This window comes from Sceloporus occidentalis, unplaced genomic scaffold (genome assembly GCF_023333645.1).
Source record: "Sceloporus occidentalis isolate IW3139 unplaced genomic scaffold, rSceOcc1.0.p SCAF_1, whole genome shotgun sequence".
Classification (NCBI taxonomy): domain Eukaryota; kingdom Metazoa; phylum Chordata; class Lepidosauria; order Squamata; family Phrynosomatidae; genus Sceloporus; species Sceloporus occidentalis.
In genome coordinates this window covers 199287571-199305073 of record NW_028316981.1, presented here as the reverse complement: position 1 = coordinate 199305073, position 17503 = coordinate 199287571, and the positions used below count along the sequence as shown (strand labels likewise).

The window sequence follows — 17503 nt, the reverse complement described above, 5'->3', positions numbered from 1 at the left end:
GAGGATGAAAGGGCCCCAGAGTCGGAAGGGACCCCAAACAGGGTTTCCGAACCTTAACAAGGCCTGAAAGCTTCCCTGATGCTTCTATTGAAAGGAGCAACCTGATCTCCCTCCTTAATTCCAATCCACAGTGAAAGATATTTCCCCCAAGAGGCCTCCAGGAAGAGCCCCATCGTCCACAGCCAGCTCAGTCTGGGATGCTCAGGGAGGCCAGTCCAGGTGCCGGGTGGCCCTCCGTCTTCCCTCCTTTCCTCCTGCATTCCTCCTCTTTTCCCCAGCAACAGCCCCTTTCCCAAGAAGGCTGCATCCGCACGGCAGGAATAAGGCACTTTGGCACCGCTTTAACCCCCAGTGCTATGGAATCCTGGGATTTTACCTTTGGGACACTTAGCCTTCTCTGCCAGAGAGCTCTGCTGCCACAACAGACTACAAATCCCAGGATCCCACAGGATGGAGCCAGGAGAGTTAAAGCGGTTTCAAACTGGATTATTTCTTCAGTGCAGATACAAAATGAGTCGGTTTCAAAAGGATAGAAGTATCTAAGTCGAATGTTTACCCTCTTAAATGTTTTTCCTTTTAAAAAAATAAACAATATGTTTTTCTGTCTAATCCTTATTTTTGTTCTTGTTTGTTTATATGTTTATTTGTTTCATTCTTGGTCATGTGATTTAGGTCTGGTCTGTCAACTTCCTTCTTGCCTGCAAATCTCTTTTAAAAAAATATTTTTATTGAAATAATACAAAATGTACAATATAAACACACAACACACAACAATATCATACAAATATATATATATACAATGGAACAAAAACATAGACAAATTGATATACTTACAAACATCACAACATAAATACTAAATCATTGCCGAAGAAAGATAAGTTAAAACACTTCCATTAGACCTTATAGCACTTTGTGTACTTAATTTGTTTTCCTCTAACTTTATATTGACAACAAAACCTCTGACCAATATATATATATATATATATATATATATATATATCTATATACACATACACACACGTCTTGTTATTTGGTGCTTCAGTGACATGAATCCTAGTAACTCCAAGTTTTATAATTGTATAATTTCACATTAAAATAAAAGAACATAAACCCAGGGAGGAGGAAAAGACAATATCAGATCTATTACTATTGAAAAATGAGTTCTCTAAGGATTTTTATATTCTTATTGCAGGTCTTAAACAACAAGTTTCCTATCAACCATAACACTTTCTAGTAGTCTTTTAATTTTTATAGACAAAGGAACTTTTACGTAAATGACATTGATTTAGATATAATAAAGATAAAGAATATCCACTCACAGACCAAGTCATCCTATTCATATTACTATTTCTAGACATTCCCATTCTTTCTGAATTATATCCGTGTCAGTATCTTTTAGGCTAGCTGTTAGAATATCTAGTGTCTTAGTTTCATTTAATTTAGCCAACCACTCCTCTTCTGAGGGTATAAGAGGGTTTTTCCAATCCTGGGCATACAGGATTCTGGCCATAGTTACCATATAAAAGTATTATACGCGAATATTTTTGAACATGCTTAACGTACCGCTACCATGTTCAACAGAAATAAACATGGATCCAAGGGAATGTCGATCTTCAAAATATATACCATTAATCACTGTATTTTCCCCCAAAACAAGACAGCTTTGTCACATTCCCACCAAGCATGAAAGTAGGTGCCTTTCAATCTCTCATACTTCCAGCATTTACTATTTCCTGCTTTATAGATCTTCTTTATCTTTACAGGTGTCATGAGCCATCTAAAGAACATTTTGGTGTAATTTTCCTTACAGTTTTGACATAAGGTAAATTTCTTGGTATCTTTCCAAGACTGTTCCCAGAGTTCAGTGTCTATTGGCTCTCCTATGTCCTGCGCCCACTGTATCATAGTATGTCTAATATATTCATCTTCTAGATCTCTCTCCTTTAAGATTTTGTAGACAGATGCTTAATTCCATTTTTCCCATGATCTTATCTAATTCATTCCTCTCTCTAGAAATTCCCAAATTTTTACAGTCTAATCTAAATCTTTCTGTTAACTGAAAACACAGATACCAATCTACCTTACAGCTGTCCTTTTCAAGTTGTTCTCCTGTTTTGAAATAGATCTATATTCCTATCTGTAAGATAGATTCCCAAGTATTTTGCTTTCTTCGCAACTTTATATCCATAGATTCTGCTCGATTCCAGCTGCTCATCTTTATCTAGGTTTTTTGTAGTAAGGGAGGTTGTTTTAAAAGTAATTTTCAATCCAGACAATTCAGCAAATTCATGCAAAATGAGGTTCAGGGCACCAATTTCCTTTAATGGATCATCCAGGAAACAAATTAAATCGTCTGCGAATGCCCTGAGTTTGTATGTGTGATCTTTAACTTTCACCCCTCTTATAACGGGGTTAGATCTAATATTATTTAATAGGACTGCAAATGCAACAACAAAAAGTAAGGGAGATGGGGACATCCCTGTCTAGTCCCACGTTGTACCTTAAAAAAATCAGTTCTCTCATTGTTAATCAATAATTGGGCTTTTTGCTCTACATAAATTGTCGATATCCACTTGGTTATTTTCTCCCCTAGATTCAGCCACTGCAAAGTCTCCTGAAGGAAATTCCAACAGATCCTGTCGAATGCTTTCTCTTTGTCTACCAGAAGCATTGCTAGCTTGCTATTGTTATTCCTCTCATAGCGTTCAATTATATTCAACACAATCCTCAGATTATCTTTGCCGTGTCGGCCTGGCAGGAATCTACATTGATCTCCATGAATATGATTAGATAATATAGTCCTCAACCTTTCAGCAATAATTTTGGTATATATTTTGTAATCTGTGTTTGTTAGAGAAATAGGTCTAAAGTTGCTAATATCATCTTTGATTTTTCCATCTTTTGGTATTAGCGTTATATATGCATCCTTCCATGAGTCCGGCATACCATTCATTTGTATATCATTCATCATGTTTTTAAGAGGTCTTCTAATAACCTCCTCCAGTTTTTTGTAGAATATAGAAGGAAGTCTGTCTGGTCCTGACACTTTCTTTACCTTACATTTTTTAATTGCATCGGATATCTCCTCCTGAGTGATATCATGGTTTAGTTGCTCTCTCTCATCGTTGCTTAATACCATAGAATCCTGATTTGCTAAATAGTTACGAATTTTCTTTCTTATACCTTCGTTATCATCATTTTTTGCGATAAAGGTTTTCATAAAAGTCCTTAAAAAGGCCTTTAATAGCTTTCTGTTCCATCACCTTCTTTCCATCAAAATAGATTTCTGTAATTAGCTTCTTTTCTTTAAGCTTTCTTAACCTTTGTGCAAGTAGCTTTCCCGCTTTGTTTCCATGTTCAAATTGCTTCTGCTTAATTAGTAACATTTTTTTATTTCAGCTATATCTAATATTTTCAATTTCTGTTTAAGAGATTCAATTGAGAGTTTCATATTCTTGTCCCCTCTTTCTTTCAATTCTTTCTCCTTCTGGTCCAGTTCCTCCTGCAATGTACTCCTTAGTTTCATTATTTCTCTCTTTTTCTCTGCATTTAATTTAATCAGAATTCCTCTAATCACAGCTTTCCCCGTGTCCCATATTGTTTTAAGCTTCATATCGCTTGTAGTGTTTTCTTTAAAGTACAGTTGAAATTATTTTTTCACCTGGAGCCATCGCCACCCTCAGCTGCAGCCGTTCCGTTTTGGTGGCGTTCGCTTAGCCCACACCTTAAACAACAAAGTAAGAAGAGACTTGAAGAGAGCAAATGGAACTCTTATAGTGCTTTACTAATTTTATTTCCTTTTGTTACAAGAAGCCTCTGAGGACTGGTGGGAAAAAAAAGAGTTCTGGTTTGGAGAACGGACTAGACTGGAGTCCTGGTGAACCGGGTGTGTTCGACGGAAGATAAGTAGGAAAGATACCTCAGGTCTGTAGAAATCGTGGAGGACTAAAATTCCCCTTTTTGTTTTCTTTCTTTCCCCCTCCTTTGGCGGTTTGGATTTGGGACGGTGGAAGCTTAAGAGACAGACAGGGACAGTGGGACTAAGGAACAAAGAATAAAGAAAAGAGGTTTGAAAAATTTTAGTGACTTGTTGAGAAAGCTGGGAGTGGAAAAGGAGAAGAGTAAAGATCTATTGTGAGTTTGGAGGATGGCCAGGAGGAGTTTGGAGGACACGTAGCTACAGTTTGGAGGATGGCTAAGAGGAGTATGGAGGACAAGTATCTACAGGTGGGGACTATTTGACTCTACCTATTGTAAGAGGAACTGGGGAATCCCTTTCCTAAAGGAATAAAAATATATTAGGACTCTCATCCTGACAAGAACAAAGTCATCCTGTTATAAATAAAGCTACCTTCTTTCCTTTCCTTCTTTTTGAGAGGAAACCTTTACAAAGGGTGAACAGTCCATGGAAACAAGAAACTCTCATTGCAGGAAAGAAAGGCAGATTGGGGTCATGGCATTCAGTTGCGGTGGCCACAATCCAGCTTCGAGAAGGGTGGCTTCAAGCTGCTCCGTCCACTGTTCTATTTCACCCCAGTGTTCCAATGCCTTGGAATCACTTCCTTTGCCATCCTCCTTTTTCCACATCACCTCCTGCGTCTTTCCAGCCCCAAAGGTGGTAAGGCGATTCCAAGGAATCACTAGCCTAGAGATAGGAGAAAAGATTGCTGGGCATATTAGTGAAACATGGCCTAGACACAGGGAAAAGGTGCTAATAGATATAAGACAGTCAGCCAGGGAAAGATCCCTTCTCCATCTGGTTTCATAGCATTTTGCATTTTTGTCCATTTTAAGCCATTTGAGGGCATGAATTTCTGGAAAATGTTTAAAAAATCTTTAGAGATGCATGTTTTTGGGAGGGGTATTGGGAAGCCAAAGAGCCAGAAACAGGTCCTTGAAGTCTGTATGGGGCAGGAAGTCAACAGTTTTCCCAGCCCACTTCTGTCAAAAGATCTCCCAGTTGAAAGAAAAGTATCCCATCCAGACCAAGACGGATTGCAGCTCTCCTCTTGGAAGGGGAAGGGGCTAAAGTGGGGGGTGAGCCAGCTCTCCCAATGTTCTTGACCCCATGCCATTCCCCAGAAAGACTCCCCTGAAAGGGATCTGATCTTTGGCAAGCCTCTGTTCATCTTGTTCCAGCCTTTCTGCAAGCAGATATGGACACTGGGCTTAAACCAAGCTCTCTAAAGTTCCAGGTGACAGTGTTGGGTTTCAGCAAGTCATCTCAGGAGATCCATGAATTGGATCATGGAAGGAAGGCGGGAGAGCCTTTGGGTAAAATTCCAGCAGGGGAGAGGGGGAATAACAGTGACACCACTGTGTAGGTCTGCTTAGACCTCCAAGTCAGAGTGAAAAACTGAATGAAGCTTAACCTAAACAAATGACCAAACATTTGAACATTCAGAATGAGGAGATGGAATAGGAATGGGCCCTTACAACCGATATCACTTGTACATGAAACTGGCAAGAATGGAAGGTCCAACAAACTCCAGACTTGCCTTGCTGACAATTTCATTGGAACCAGGTACACCAAAGTCTAGTACAAAGAGATGGATCGTGTTAGTTAATTTTAATTAATTTCTCTGTCCTCTCCTCATCACGTGAAGGGATTGCTAACCACAGCAGCTCATTCCCACTGGAAGTATAACCCGATTTCTGATTGGTTTTGCTGCTTGTCAGCAATCGATTCCAAAAGGTCCCTTGTTCTCGGTACGAAACAGGATCTTTTCCTTACTCCGGTGTAATCGGGATTTTGGGGCACAATCGTCGTCCCCATTAGTTTGCGTCACTTCAAAAATAAATATCAATCATCACGGCAGGAGGAGTGTGGAGTTGCCCCCCCCCCCCCATAATCTACAAATTATGGGGAGGAAAGCCCCCTGCTATGCTTGGACTGGGCGATCCAAGCTTGACAGGGGTCTTTTTAAAGAAAGGAATTCATTGAAAAATTGATTCATTGGTTTTGCAACTACTTGCCTTTGCAAATAGTTGCAACATCAATGACTCGAATTTTCTATGAATTTTATTTTTTTAAAATGCACCCATCAGTCATACAAGAAGCAGCTTGCTGTATCATGACAGGATTCTATCACATTGTGACAGAAACTGGTTTCAAATGGGAACGAGGGTCATTTACACTGATCGGCAATTTGGTCTGGTTCATAGTGGGAACAGCCCCCAAGAGTTTTAAAAGTGGAGGAAGGACTTGGGAAACAGCTATCAAAGAGCAGAGGGAGAGGGAGTAAAAAAAAGTTGGCTTATTGTAGGGGTAGCATCAAATTTATTTATTTATTATATTTATTTGTATCCCGCTCTTTTCCCAGGACTGGGACTCAGAGCAGCTTCACAGCATTAAAACAGTCCAATTAAAAACATTTTTTTTTAAAAAAAAAGTACATTAAAAAGAATTAAACAATTACAGTATTAAAACAGAAAGTTGTTAAAATAATAAAACATATTTTAAAAAGATATAACTGTATATAGAGAAAAAATTGTAGCAATTTTTTAAAATGGTCCAATATCCCAGCTTGTCCTTATAGTAATTCCTTAAACGCCTCTGTGAATGGGTAGATATTCACCTGACGGTAGAAGGCCATCGAGGAGACAGTGGGAACAGCCCCCAGGAGTTTTAAAAGTGGAGGAAGGACTTAGGGAGCAGCTATCAAAGGGCAGAGGGCAGAGTCTAGGGGCAGCCAGCAAGGAATACAATGCTTTTCCCCACATACAACTATTTAATTCTTCCTATTGCATTCAGTATGATTTATGCCAAAATACGTGTGAAGGGAATTGACTGCAGCCTACATTTCTTTTGGGATTTTTCATCAATCCATTAACTTTTTTTGGTTAGGGAGTCTGGGTCCAATGTTGACTAATCATTTCCCATAGGAAGGGCTCTGGCCATCCAGTGCTATCCATCCAGGGCCATTCTGGATGTAGCCTAAGCTCAGTGGAGATAGAAAGAGCCCATCCGGAGCAGGAGACCCCATTTCTCAACATCTGCTTCTCCACCCTCCTTCTAGGTTGGGAAAGCTGCTGAGTGTCTTCCGTAGGAGAAGCAGAAAAGTTGGCCCAGCTCCAGTGGACATTCCCATCACTCCTAAAAAGCCACCTAGGGCTGAAGGGAAGAAGACCCCGTGCCGTCGCTGGTGGTTCTGCCGGGGATGCCAGAAGCAACCTCTTATGGGCAAGCAGCCAGTCTGCCTTCATTATCCAGATCCCCAATACCTGTCTAGCAAGATGGAGAGTATCCTTGCAGAGAGAGCCAGTGCTTTGGGTGAGAAGATCCCCAGGGGTCTGGAGGATCTGTGGGGAGGAACCAAGGCTCTGTCTACCTGGGTAAAAGGGAGGGGGTGCCTGGAGTTCCAGCTCCCAAATTCTGCAAGGCCTCAGGGGAAAGTAGCAGCAACATCCTCTGCAAATGAAGGAGGCCAGGCTCACATGGTCCTTCTTTCTTTCTTATATCAACAGAGAGTGTGGAGTCTTCCTGTCCACTTCCCACCCTTCAATCGGAGACAAATCTGCCCATGAACGTAACAGCCATCTCAGAGATGTTCATCAAAATCAACAGCAGAAAGGAGGTACAACCTCCCTTTAGGGCTTTCCTACCCAAAGCCTGACTTTCCACAACCCTTTCCAGGTCACTTCTTCATCACAGGATTCTGAGTGTTGAGATTCTGTACATCCCCCCACTGGGACCAGGCATTCAGAAACCTGGCAGTCCTGAAACTCTGTGCTTGGGATGAGTCCCATTCCCAGTCACAATCTGGGGCAGGAGGACTTGGATGACCAGAGGTGAAGAAAGATCCTCCTCACTGACAGTCTGACTCTCTTGTCTTCCAGGACATCCTGGTATGCTCTGACCAAGAGAAGCTAGACTTTCTCCGGGCTCTCTCTGCCAGTTGCATAGATGCCTTAGAGATGGGGAAGAAAGACCCAGGTCTCCGACCCCCAAAGATTGAGTTAATCAAGGCCATTGTGGTGAGTGACTGATTCCTGAAGGGGATGGATGAGGAGCCCTGGATTTGGGCACTGGGGAGGAAGAAAGCTCCCGTTTGAGGTGGGAAAACCTGGGAGGAATGTTTGGAGAGACCTCTTTTTCCATTGTGTCTATTTTTTTGAGGGGAGGGTACAGTGTGGGAGCTAACAGGGCCTTTCCTCTCCGCTTTGATTTTAACCTTTCTCTCTCTTCCAGGTGGTGCTGGAGAGCCTACCATTAACCTCCGTGCCTTCTCCTGTGCTGTCTTGTGCCATGCTGGCACTCTACCATCTCAGGTACCCAGTGGCATCACTAAGAATGGATTTCTCTTGTGTGGTATCTCATGGTGTCACCCTCCACCACCCCATTGACCTCACCCCATACCCATCCATACAGAATCTTTAGTAATGTTTTCTGCATAACGTTATTCATAAATCGTAATTCCTGTATATCACTGAATGTAATGGGAACAGGTGAGTCATAAACAATTAGCTCAATTAAAATGACATTTTAAAATTACAACATCATATGCACAGCCTGAATGCAGTTGCATGCACATTGTTTCATGTTGTTGAAGTGAAAATCTTGTAAGATGTAATTTTTTAGAATACAAATTTTAAAGAATATATATATTTTAAAAAAAGTAATGTTCAATTTTAAAGTTTAAAATTATTTTTTTAAAATAAATAAAATAAAACTGGGGACTCTCCTTCCTCTTCTCACTGAGTTTTGCTCCACCCACATCATCATCACAGCATTTTAAAAGAGTGCAGGAGAATGCCACAGCCCATTTCTGTCAAAAGGCTGATGTCTGGGGAGCATTAGTGTCACCACCCTCAAGATGTCACCTGCTGTGCCCCCCACCCACCCCCTACTCCACTAGTGATGCCCTTTCATGTACCTAGGCTGCTTTGGTGCCAATGGCATTTGCACTAGCTGAGCCTTCCTCAAGCCCACAGAGTGTTCATGGAGAGCCAGTGAGCCCTGAGATTTCTAGTCACGTTCTTTGAAACGTCCTCTGGCACAAACTTAGAAATGGCTGAACCTTCTTTTCTCTCTTAAGTAAATGTCTGCCCTTTCTGCCTCTTGAGGGCCTTTAAATGTGTAAGAGGCCCTGGCACAGATGTTTCTGCAAGGTCAAGCTAGGGAGAAATTTTGTGCTGCCTTACAGACAAATTTAGATTGGTGCCAAAAGTGACCGACTCTAGCCATCAGATGAAGTAGGTCAGAGTCAAAAAATATTTCAGACAAATCAAACAGTATTGTCTTCTTGGTGCCACAACACTTCTCATTCTTCTGCTGATGACCTTTGATTCCTTCCTCCCACCCCAATTTCCAATTTAGATTATGCACATTTTTAAAAATCTTAGAATTCATTGGGGGTCCCAGCATGAAAAGTACTTCTCATTAAAAAAAAAAAGGGGGGGGGGGAACAGTGTGAAGAATCTACCAGAGATCTGGGAAAGAAGGCCAGGACCTGATAGAATTCCCTTTATTTACCATCCTCACAAATGCGGGTGGTCATATTTCCTGGGAGACTGTCCAAAATAGACAGAGGTGTAGGAGGAAGATACTTCCAAATGCCTTCCTCTTGGACTAGACGGAAGGATGCACTCACCTCCCTCCCTCCATTCCCATTGATAGATTTCTCCTTTTTTCCCCCCAACAGCAAGTTCAAGCCTTCACTCAATCGGGACATGGAATCACATGTTCTACGCCTGATTTTATACCAGGTCTTCACCATGGAGAGCTCTGCTGACCGCAAAGAGGTACATTTGAATAAAACCCACCTGGGTTAAGTGTCTGTTGACCCAGCTGCCTGAGAGATGGCCCTGCTTCAGGAGGCAAGGGCCCAGGACTCACAGATACCCCAGGGCAGTCAGGAGAAGTTTCTTTGCGGAGGTATTTTGCTTCAGAAGGAAACCTTCCCTTTGTGTCCTAAGAACTGTTTCCTGTTGGGGTGGAGATCTTAGCCCCACAATTTAGCTTCTTTATAGTCAGCTTGTGTTTTCTCAGGAAGGGCTAAGTCACAGGGTTCCATGTTAGGGAGGTCACCCAACTGAACCTACAGTACTGTTGATTTCTTATTGATTTCATGAGTCTCCTGTAGATGACACTCACAAGAGGATTTAGGCTTCTTTGCCTCTTCCCATTCCCATGCCTCCCTTTCTTTTTGCCTTTCAGGACTTCTACATCTCCTCATGCTCAACACTTGAGCTTCTGCTGAAGGGTTTTCTCACAGAGGCCCGAACTGTAGACCATCTGCTCTTCCTGCTGAAGGTCAGTGTTCCCAAGAGATCAGTCATTCAGCCTGCTCTTCAAATTCTGAAGGAGACTCCCACAGGAAAGGCTGTTATGGCTCACTCTCTCAAGCCCACTTGGGACTAGATGAGAAAAGCCCTATGCAACCAACTCCTGATGAGAAGGTGACTCCTATGGGCAGATTAAGACTGTCACCTCCAAGTAGGAGAACCCCTTGTGGAAGAAACAGGGTGACTCCATTATCTCTTAAACACCATAAGAAGTAGTGGATTTTGTTTTATGTCAAGGTAGGTATCTGTAGGAAGACTTGATTGAGAAATGGAAGCTTCTTGTAGGTGCTGCACAGTATCTTTCTGCTTCTTTCCGCAGCATATTAATTTTTGGCTGCAAGGAAGCAGGGAAGAAAAGCTCCGGGCCCTAACATGTGCTTCAGCCCTGATTGACCATGCCACCGATATCCTAGGCCCTAAAGTGAGTACCACAACATGCCAGTCTGGCTCAGAGACCCTACCTCTCAGTGATCCTTACCTGAGAGGAAGGAAGGCCAGGGCAGTTTGACAGAGAGCTACAGGGGAGAGAAAGTTCTTGATTTCTTTCCTTCCAGGCAGCAGAACAATTCCCTGAATGGGGTCAGATGGTGTGCCAGTACATCATCCATATCAGTTCCAGCAACCCGGTAGTGAGTGAGGCAGCGAGGGATGTTCTTTCATCCATGTACAAGTTCCTCTGGATCCAGAAAAGTGAGTAAGCTGGAAAGGAGGACACAAGCACTCTCCTCACTGCAAGAAACATCAAGAACTTGGGCCATTCTGATGGAAAGACCCAAGATGCCAAGCAATTGTAAAAAGTGAGTTTTTCCTTTCAGGGCTTTCTCTAGCATACATCCAAGAGTTTTGGTGCCCTGAATACTGTGACACAGAAATGCTGGGCTATGTGGATACCTGTCTGGCAGTAGAGGTAAGCACACACCCCTTCCTTTCAAGTTCTCAGCTTCCTTTTAAGAGCACACTAAGGACCTGAGCACCCAGGGAGCAAAATCCAGTGCCCCTCAGTGATGTGGAATGTTTTTCCTGGTACAGTAAAAGTCCATTTGATCAAATGCAGCCTAAGAAGGGTGGGACATAGGTTTCTCTTGAAGAGAGAAGGGAGGGGAAAGGGGAACAGGGAAATGGAGAGCTCATTTCTCTTTTGGTGGAGGTGTGCCTAGGGCTGGAAGGATGGCAGGCACCTGAGAGCTCCCTCCTCTCTGCCCCAGATGGGGAGGGTTTAGGAAGAAGGAGAGGTACATTTTTGCAGCCCCACTCCTTGGAATGCCTCCCCATTCCATGAAAGAAGTGAAGGGCTGACGGATGGAGCCAGGAGCTGTGAGAAACTGAGGCTTTTAGTGGTAGTCTCTGTTCCCCAGCAAGGGTAGATTTCAGGAAGAAAATATTATGTTGTCCTTTAAAGGCCAACAGTATAATAAGCAGGAGGTAAGTAGAAGAGAGGTCCAAAGGAGTCCTAGATAACCCTCTCTTCCAAAAGACAAGCAGCTGTCTTCCTTCTTTGTCCTTCTTGCCACTGCTTTCTTGAAGCCATCCAAGAGCTGTATTCTATGAGTATTATAGGAGAGGACAATTCCTTTTCTGCTGGGTTATGTTCATCCCCTCTTCTACTGCTTTGCCACCCCTGGCATACTCCCTTAGCGTAATGCAACCACATTTTGGTTTTAGGCATTTGAGAAAATTCTGAGTGAAAAGCAGAGGGTAGGCATGATCAATGCTGCCTGGTTGGCCACTCATGACCCCCGGCCAGATATCATCGTGCCTGGATTTCTGATACTTTATGCGTTTGTGGGGAAAGCCGATACCTTTTTGAGAACAAACGTAAGTGAACAAACAAGGTAGGGTGAACCAGAGGGAAAAGCAGGGCTGTTTCCTTGTGAGGGTCAGTGGGGCAGTGGAAGCTGATCTCAAAGGGCTTTTCATTAGCAGGAATAGTGCTAGCACCAGCCTTCCCCTCAAGCTTCCCTCTCCCCTCCCAGTTTGTCTCCAGTCCTCAGAGGAGATGAGTTTTGCAACACCTCAGGTTCAAGGGTAATTAAAATCTTGCACACAGAAGCTGCTAGAATAGGATTGTTCCTCCATATTTGGATGCTCCTTGGGGACATAGTTAGGGGACTGATGGTGAGTGTGAGGCACTCATATTGGAGCCCTTCACACCCATCAGGACATTGGAGGCACACCTGAAGAACTGTCCACAGTGTGTATGTGTATGTGTGTGTGTGTGTGGGGGGGGCAAGGTTAAAGGGAGTAACAGGGAACGTGGAATGATCCAATCACCATTTATTTAAAGTCCTAGCCAACATCCCTCCAGAAACCTCTGAGAGTTCACCCAGGGATAGATCCAATTGGAATTAACCGCCCCTCCCTCCCCGGGAAATGCCAAAGAATCCAATTGGGGAGTCTGATGGGCTGCATTTTCTTTCTTTCTAGCGAGAGGTTGTGCAGAAGAGTGTCTTAGATGCTGTGCACCAACTGAAGAAAAAGAATAAGATACCCAGAGCACTGCAAGTCCTTTTACACACCCAAGGTAACAGCTCTTCCAAAATATCTGAACCCCCAGAAATTTGCTGCAAACTATCTAGAATTCAGAAGGGTGGAATTGTTGGCCTTCTTTACTAGGTTGGTCCAAGGGGTGTGTCAGTCAGGCATTATCTGGCTTTGGCTCTCTTGTTCCTTGGCCAAAATGGAAATGCCGGAATTGTGAGGCATTCTGTGGCTCAGAGATGCTCAATGGGAAGAAGGGTCAGGTAGGATGGTCTTTGCATCCTGAAATTCCTGGAAAAAGAACTAAGAAGAGGAAGGATCCTGTCTGTCACCTGGATAGATAGGTGAGTGTTTTTTGTAGTACAGCCTCTCCACATCCGTTTTACAAACATTCCTTTCTTCTTTTCTTTTTTCTATAGATGATTTGATAATTGAAGACCTTGAAAACTAAGTCAACCATACACTATGGCTGTGCCTGAGAAGTTTGGTGGAGACCCAGGTGGCAGCCTTTATTGCAAACTGTAAGCTGATTCTATGGGGAACTGGCTGTGTTTTTGTTGGGTACCTGTTCACCTTGGGAAAGCAGGAGATAAATTAGTTGATTTAGTTGCAAAAAAAGAAGCAGTAGCTTTGCAGTACTCTGTTATGGATCCTTCTTTGCCTTTATGCCCGGAGAGAAATTTAAAATTTAGGAGGGAAATTGTTAAGCAATGGCACCACAAGAGCAGATTGGGTACCCTTCTCCTGTCTTGAGGCATTCATATTTTTATCAAGCAAAGTTAAGTTTATCAAGCGTGCCAGGTTTGGCTTTTCAGGTTACAAATGAGACAATGCACACAGCATGAGGGCTGCAACCGCACTGCAAAAACAATCCACTTTGACACTACTTTATCAACCATGGCTCAATGCTATGAAACTCTGGGAATTGTAATTTGCTGTGTGTGGCACCAGAGTTCTCTGACAGAGAAGGCTATAGGTCTGACAAAACTAGATTTCCCAGATTTCTGTAGCATTGGACGATGGCATCTTAAAGTCGTGTCAAATTGGATTATTTCTACAGTGTGTGACTGTGAAACAATATTTTATGTATTAAATATGTTAGATGTTAAGTCCAATATTGTGGCTAAATCCTGTTCTATGAAAATAAGATTACACTTCTTTGTCCAAGTATCTTCCACTTTTGATGCCACACACAGACACTTTTGATGCCACACACATTTTATAGCTATATAAGCTATACAATGTCGTTAATAAATGTATAAATATAAGAGTTATTTTTGAAAAGATTAAACAGTTTATAAAGTTAAAACATTAAACATAAAAAGCATACATGGTGACTTTTGTCTCTCCAAGGATACTGTCCAGCTTCTCTGGTTGGAATGCTAATTTAGTACACAGATTGGTTCTTCAGTTTTTAATTAATCCATGGCTTCTATTCATAAACAATCGTATGAGATCCAGAGTTATCTTTCTTGCTGTTGTGTGTACCTCCGTTTTGTATGCTTGTGGGTTTTCTGTGCACTTTCTTCCATTTGATTCCAACATAGGGTTATATTCCATTAATCTTTCAACTAATTTGGGGGTGAAGAGCACATTGATTCATTGGGGGAGGGGGAGTTACTGGTGAGTGCAATGTCGAATTGGGATTTTAGTTTTAAAAACCCCATCTTTTTACAGATGACTAGAGAATCTCTGCATGAACTGGATGTTCCATTTTTATTAAGGCTGGCCTAGGAGTGGAGTCATGCACGTCCCAACTCCGCCCCCAGGGCACCATGATGCTGCACACTGCTCCACATGGCGCATGGCATCACGGCACTCCTCTGGCACTGCATCCACATGACACAGCACCAAAGGAGTGCCTTAAAGCTGTGGCACCGTGGTGCTGTGGCTATTGTGCCCTTTCCAGGGTGCAAAAAGGAGCTGTTTTTGTGGCTCCTTTTTGCACCCTGGAAAGGCCAAATCGGGTCTGCCCTGTGCAGTTGCCATGGCCCCAATCTGGTGCAGCTGAAGGCCCCTGCAGGCCACCCCTTAGCTGCCCTCTAATTGTAAACAGATGCTGAGATCCTGGTAGCAGGAAAAACAGGGCCACAAGTGCAATAGCCATCAAGAAAGTAGGGGTTTGCGTGGAGCTAGCTGGCAGGGTCTGGTTTGTTCATCACCTTTGCTTGACTCCAGAGCAAGTATTCAGGCCAAAGTCTTCAGACCAGTCTGTGCCCCCCCCCCCCTTTCATCTCCATTGGGTTTACAAGAGTCTCAGTCAGAACAGTGGCCAGATTAATGTGAATCTCAAACACAACAAAACCATGTCTACTTGTATTGTAACAGCTGTTCTCTAAATCCTAGGTGCCTCTAAGGAGCCCATTCTTTATCATGTCCTTCCACTCTTCTGTCTTTCTAGGAATATCAGTCGGTCTTTATAGATATTCCTATTCCAGGCACAAGACAGACATAGCCATTTCTGTTGCAGCAGTTGTGATGGGAGTTAAAGTACTAGAACACCATATTATGCTGGACAAGACCTGGAAAGGAAGGAAGTGATCATGAGGTGACCCTGGAGCCCAATGAACTGGTGGAATTGGTGAGAAACATCCGCATGGTAGAAAAGGCTATGGAGTGGCCAGTCAAGCAGCTCTTGCCCTGTGAAGTTGCCTGCAATGAAAAGGTAACTGTGCTCTTGTGGACCATTTATTGTGGATTAAATTGTCCCTCCCCATTTCACTTACTGAAGGCAATAGCATCCATAGGCATATGTCATAGGGCAACAGAAAGATTGTCTTCTAGCCTGTGTCTTCCTCATTAAGTATTCCTGTCAGCAGTAGGGCTGCTAGCTTTAGTCAGCTGGAGACTCTTCCAATGTTTTAGGTAGCTGTTTTCAGGGAATTGTTTGAAAATAAATGATCCAGCACCTTGCTAAAAGTTAAAATGTGAGAGTAGTCAGTGCCTGGGTGGAAGGCCACGTGGGAACCCTGTGTGTGTTTTATGCCATCAGGAATTCATGGGAAGAAACTCAGGATGTAAGGAAAATCTGGGCACCACAACTCCATGGCCAAGGTTTTGTTTTTGCTCATCTGAGCGCTCAGGATTTCGACAATGCACCTAGCTGCAGGATCTGTCTTCTGAATTGCTAGTGGGAAAAGTACTTTACAATCTGATGAACCATAAGCTTGGTTTTCACATCTCTGAGCTGTGAGTGCCCAAGAAAGAGAGAGAGAGAAAAAAATTGTAGTATGATGGGATCCCAAATTTGAACGGTAATATGTTTAACCTTGTGAGAACGTGTCATAATAGATGATCACAAGGGATGTCCCCACACCACCGTCTTCCTTCACGGGTGGCTGCTAAGATTGGGATGAAAGAGATCTTAGCAGATGCTCTATAATAATATAATTGCTGGAAAAGAGAGACTGTTGTTGCAGTGTTGGGCCTACTTCACATTAATAGCTTGCAATATATCTTCCCCAATTGACTTAGCAGTCCTTGACTCATGCACACCACTGAAATCATTATTCTGTTCATAGGGTCCAAACTGAAGTCTTTTCCTCTTGTAAATGAAGCATTCCACTGAAGTTGAGAAAGAGGGATTGATTCAGGGGTGCTTTGCAATGTTTGAAAGCAGTGTTTAAGTACCAGTTGCTGGGAAAGGGCAAATGTTTTTAGGTGCTGCTTATGGACTTTTCAAAATAGGTGGCTAGCCACTCTTGGAAACAGCATGTCACACTAGATAGATTTTGGGATATCCTTGTGAGAATGTCACATTTTCAGTTCTTAACCACATCTGTCTCAAAACCTTTCTAGTACAGGACAGCCAGCCTGTAACTTAACCTTCTTCATTACTCTTTCTCTAGTTGGGAAAATCTGGAATTGCTAAAATCTGGATCCCAGAAGGCACAATGTTTATTCTGGACATGCTGACAGCCAAGATAGGGGAACCCAAAGATTACCCACCAGAAGGCATCTTTGATTTGCTTGGAAAGAATGTCAAAGTTACAATTGTGGAAGATGAAACCATTATTGAAGATGTCTTTGAAAAAAGTGAAATTCTAAATTGAACTGTTTGTGTTAAGCTGCAAAGTTACAAAGAAGAGGCTTGGAGATGTGATCCCCTGGGGTCTTTTCTTTCTGGCAGGTGAACATGCTTATATAGCAGCACATTGGTCATTTTGAACAAAGAGTAACTTATTTGCAACTAGTTGTTGCAGAGCTCTGGTTCAGGCGACTTTATACAGGGTGTGCCAAAAATCATGCCTCGTAGGCAATCTAATAGTCTATATTAGAATTTGGGAATGTCCAAGAAACTATTACTTTATTTAAGAATCTTCTTTTTTTAAAAAAAATAAATTTTATTAAGCATAATAAAGCATAAAACCAGATTTTTTTTTAAAAAAGCACACATATACTGATCCAACAAAATTCCTACATCCACATCCTTGTTATTCCACATTGCACATACCGTCTCTTTCAATCTTTCCTCTATATCCAACATCACCTGTTGTTTATTTGAAATAATAATAATAATAATAATAATTATTATTATTATTGGCAATTATCATTATTATGTACTGTTCCTTTGGCACTGTTAGTAACAATCAATCTTACTACTACTACTACTAAAACTACATGAAATGATTGATCTAATTCATGAAACAAGAAAAATAATAGACACAATCTGTCACTGTTAATCTGTAAAGCTGATAACTGGCATTTCACCCCACGTATTACTAATATATCTTATTAC

General features: G+C 42.3%; 1 protein-coding gene across 1 annotated transcript; it reads left to right on the top strand.

Annotated features, from left to right (window-relative positions):
• The first annotated feature begins 5156 nt into the window (after positions 1 to 5156).
• LOC149323226 (uncharacterized) lies at positions 5157 to 12287 on the top strand. Its single transcript, XM_089538811.1, has 12 exons — positions 5157 to 5320; positions 7020 to 7273; positions 7468 to 7577; positions 7840 to 7977; positions 8192 to 8271; positions 9645 to 9744; positions 10160 to 10255; positions 10607 to 10708; positions 10842 to 10977; positions 11103 to 11194; positions 11950 to 12102; positions 12261 to 12287. The coding sequence occupies exons 1-12, from the start codon at positions 5157 to 5159 to the stop codon at positions 12285 to 12287; spliced, it is 1452 nt and encodes a 483-aa protein (XP_089394937.1).
• Positions 12288 to 17503: the final 5216 nt, after the last annotated feature.

What these genes read in the sequence shown, in the direction of transcription:
- LOC149323226 (XM_089538811.1), top strand. Translation starts at nt 5,157, where the DNA reads ATGGACACTGGGCTTAAACCAAGCTCTCTAAAGTTCCAGGTGACAGTG. An exon ending in GTTCCTCTGGATCCAGAAAA is followed by an intron (nt 10,978 to 11,102) that starts GTGAGTAAGCTG and finishes TTTTCCTTTCAG; the next exon opens with GGCTTTCTCTAGCATACATC. An exon ending in ATACCTTTTTGAGAACAAAC is followed by an intron (nt 12,103 to 12,260) that starts GTAAGTGAACAA and finishes CTCCCCTCCCAG; the next exon opens with TTTGTCTCCAGTCCTCAGAG.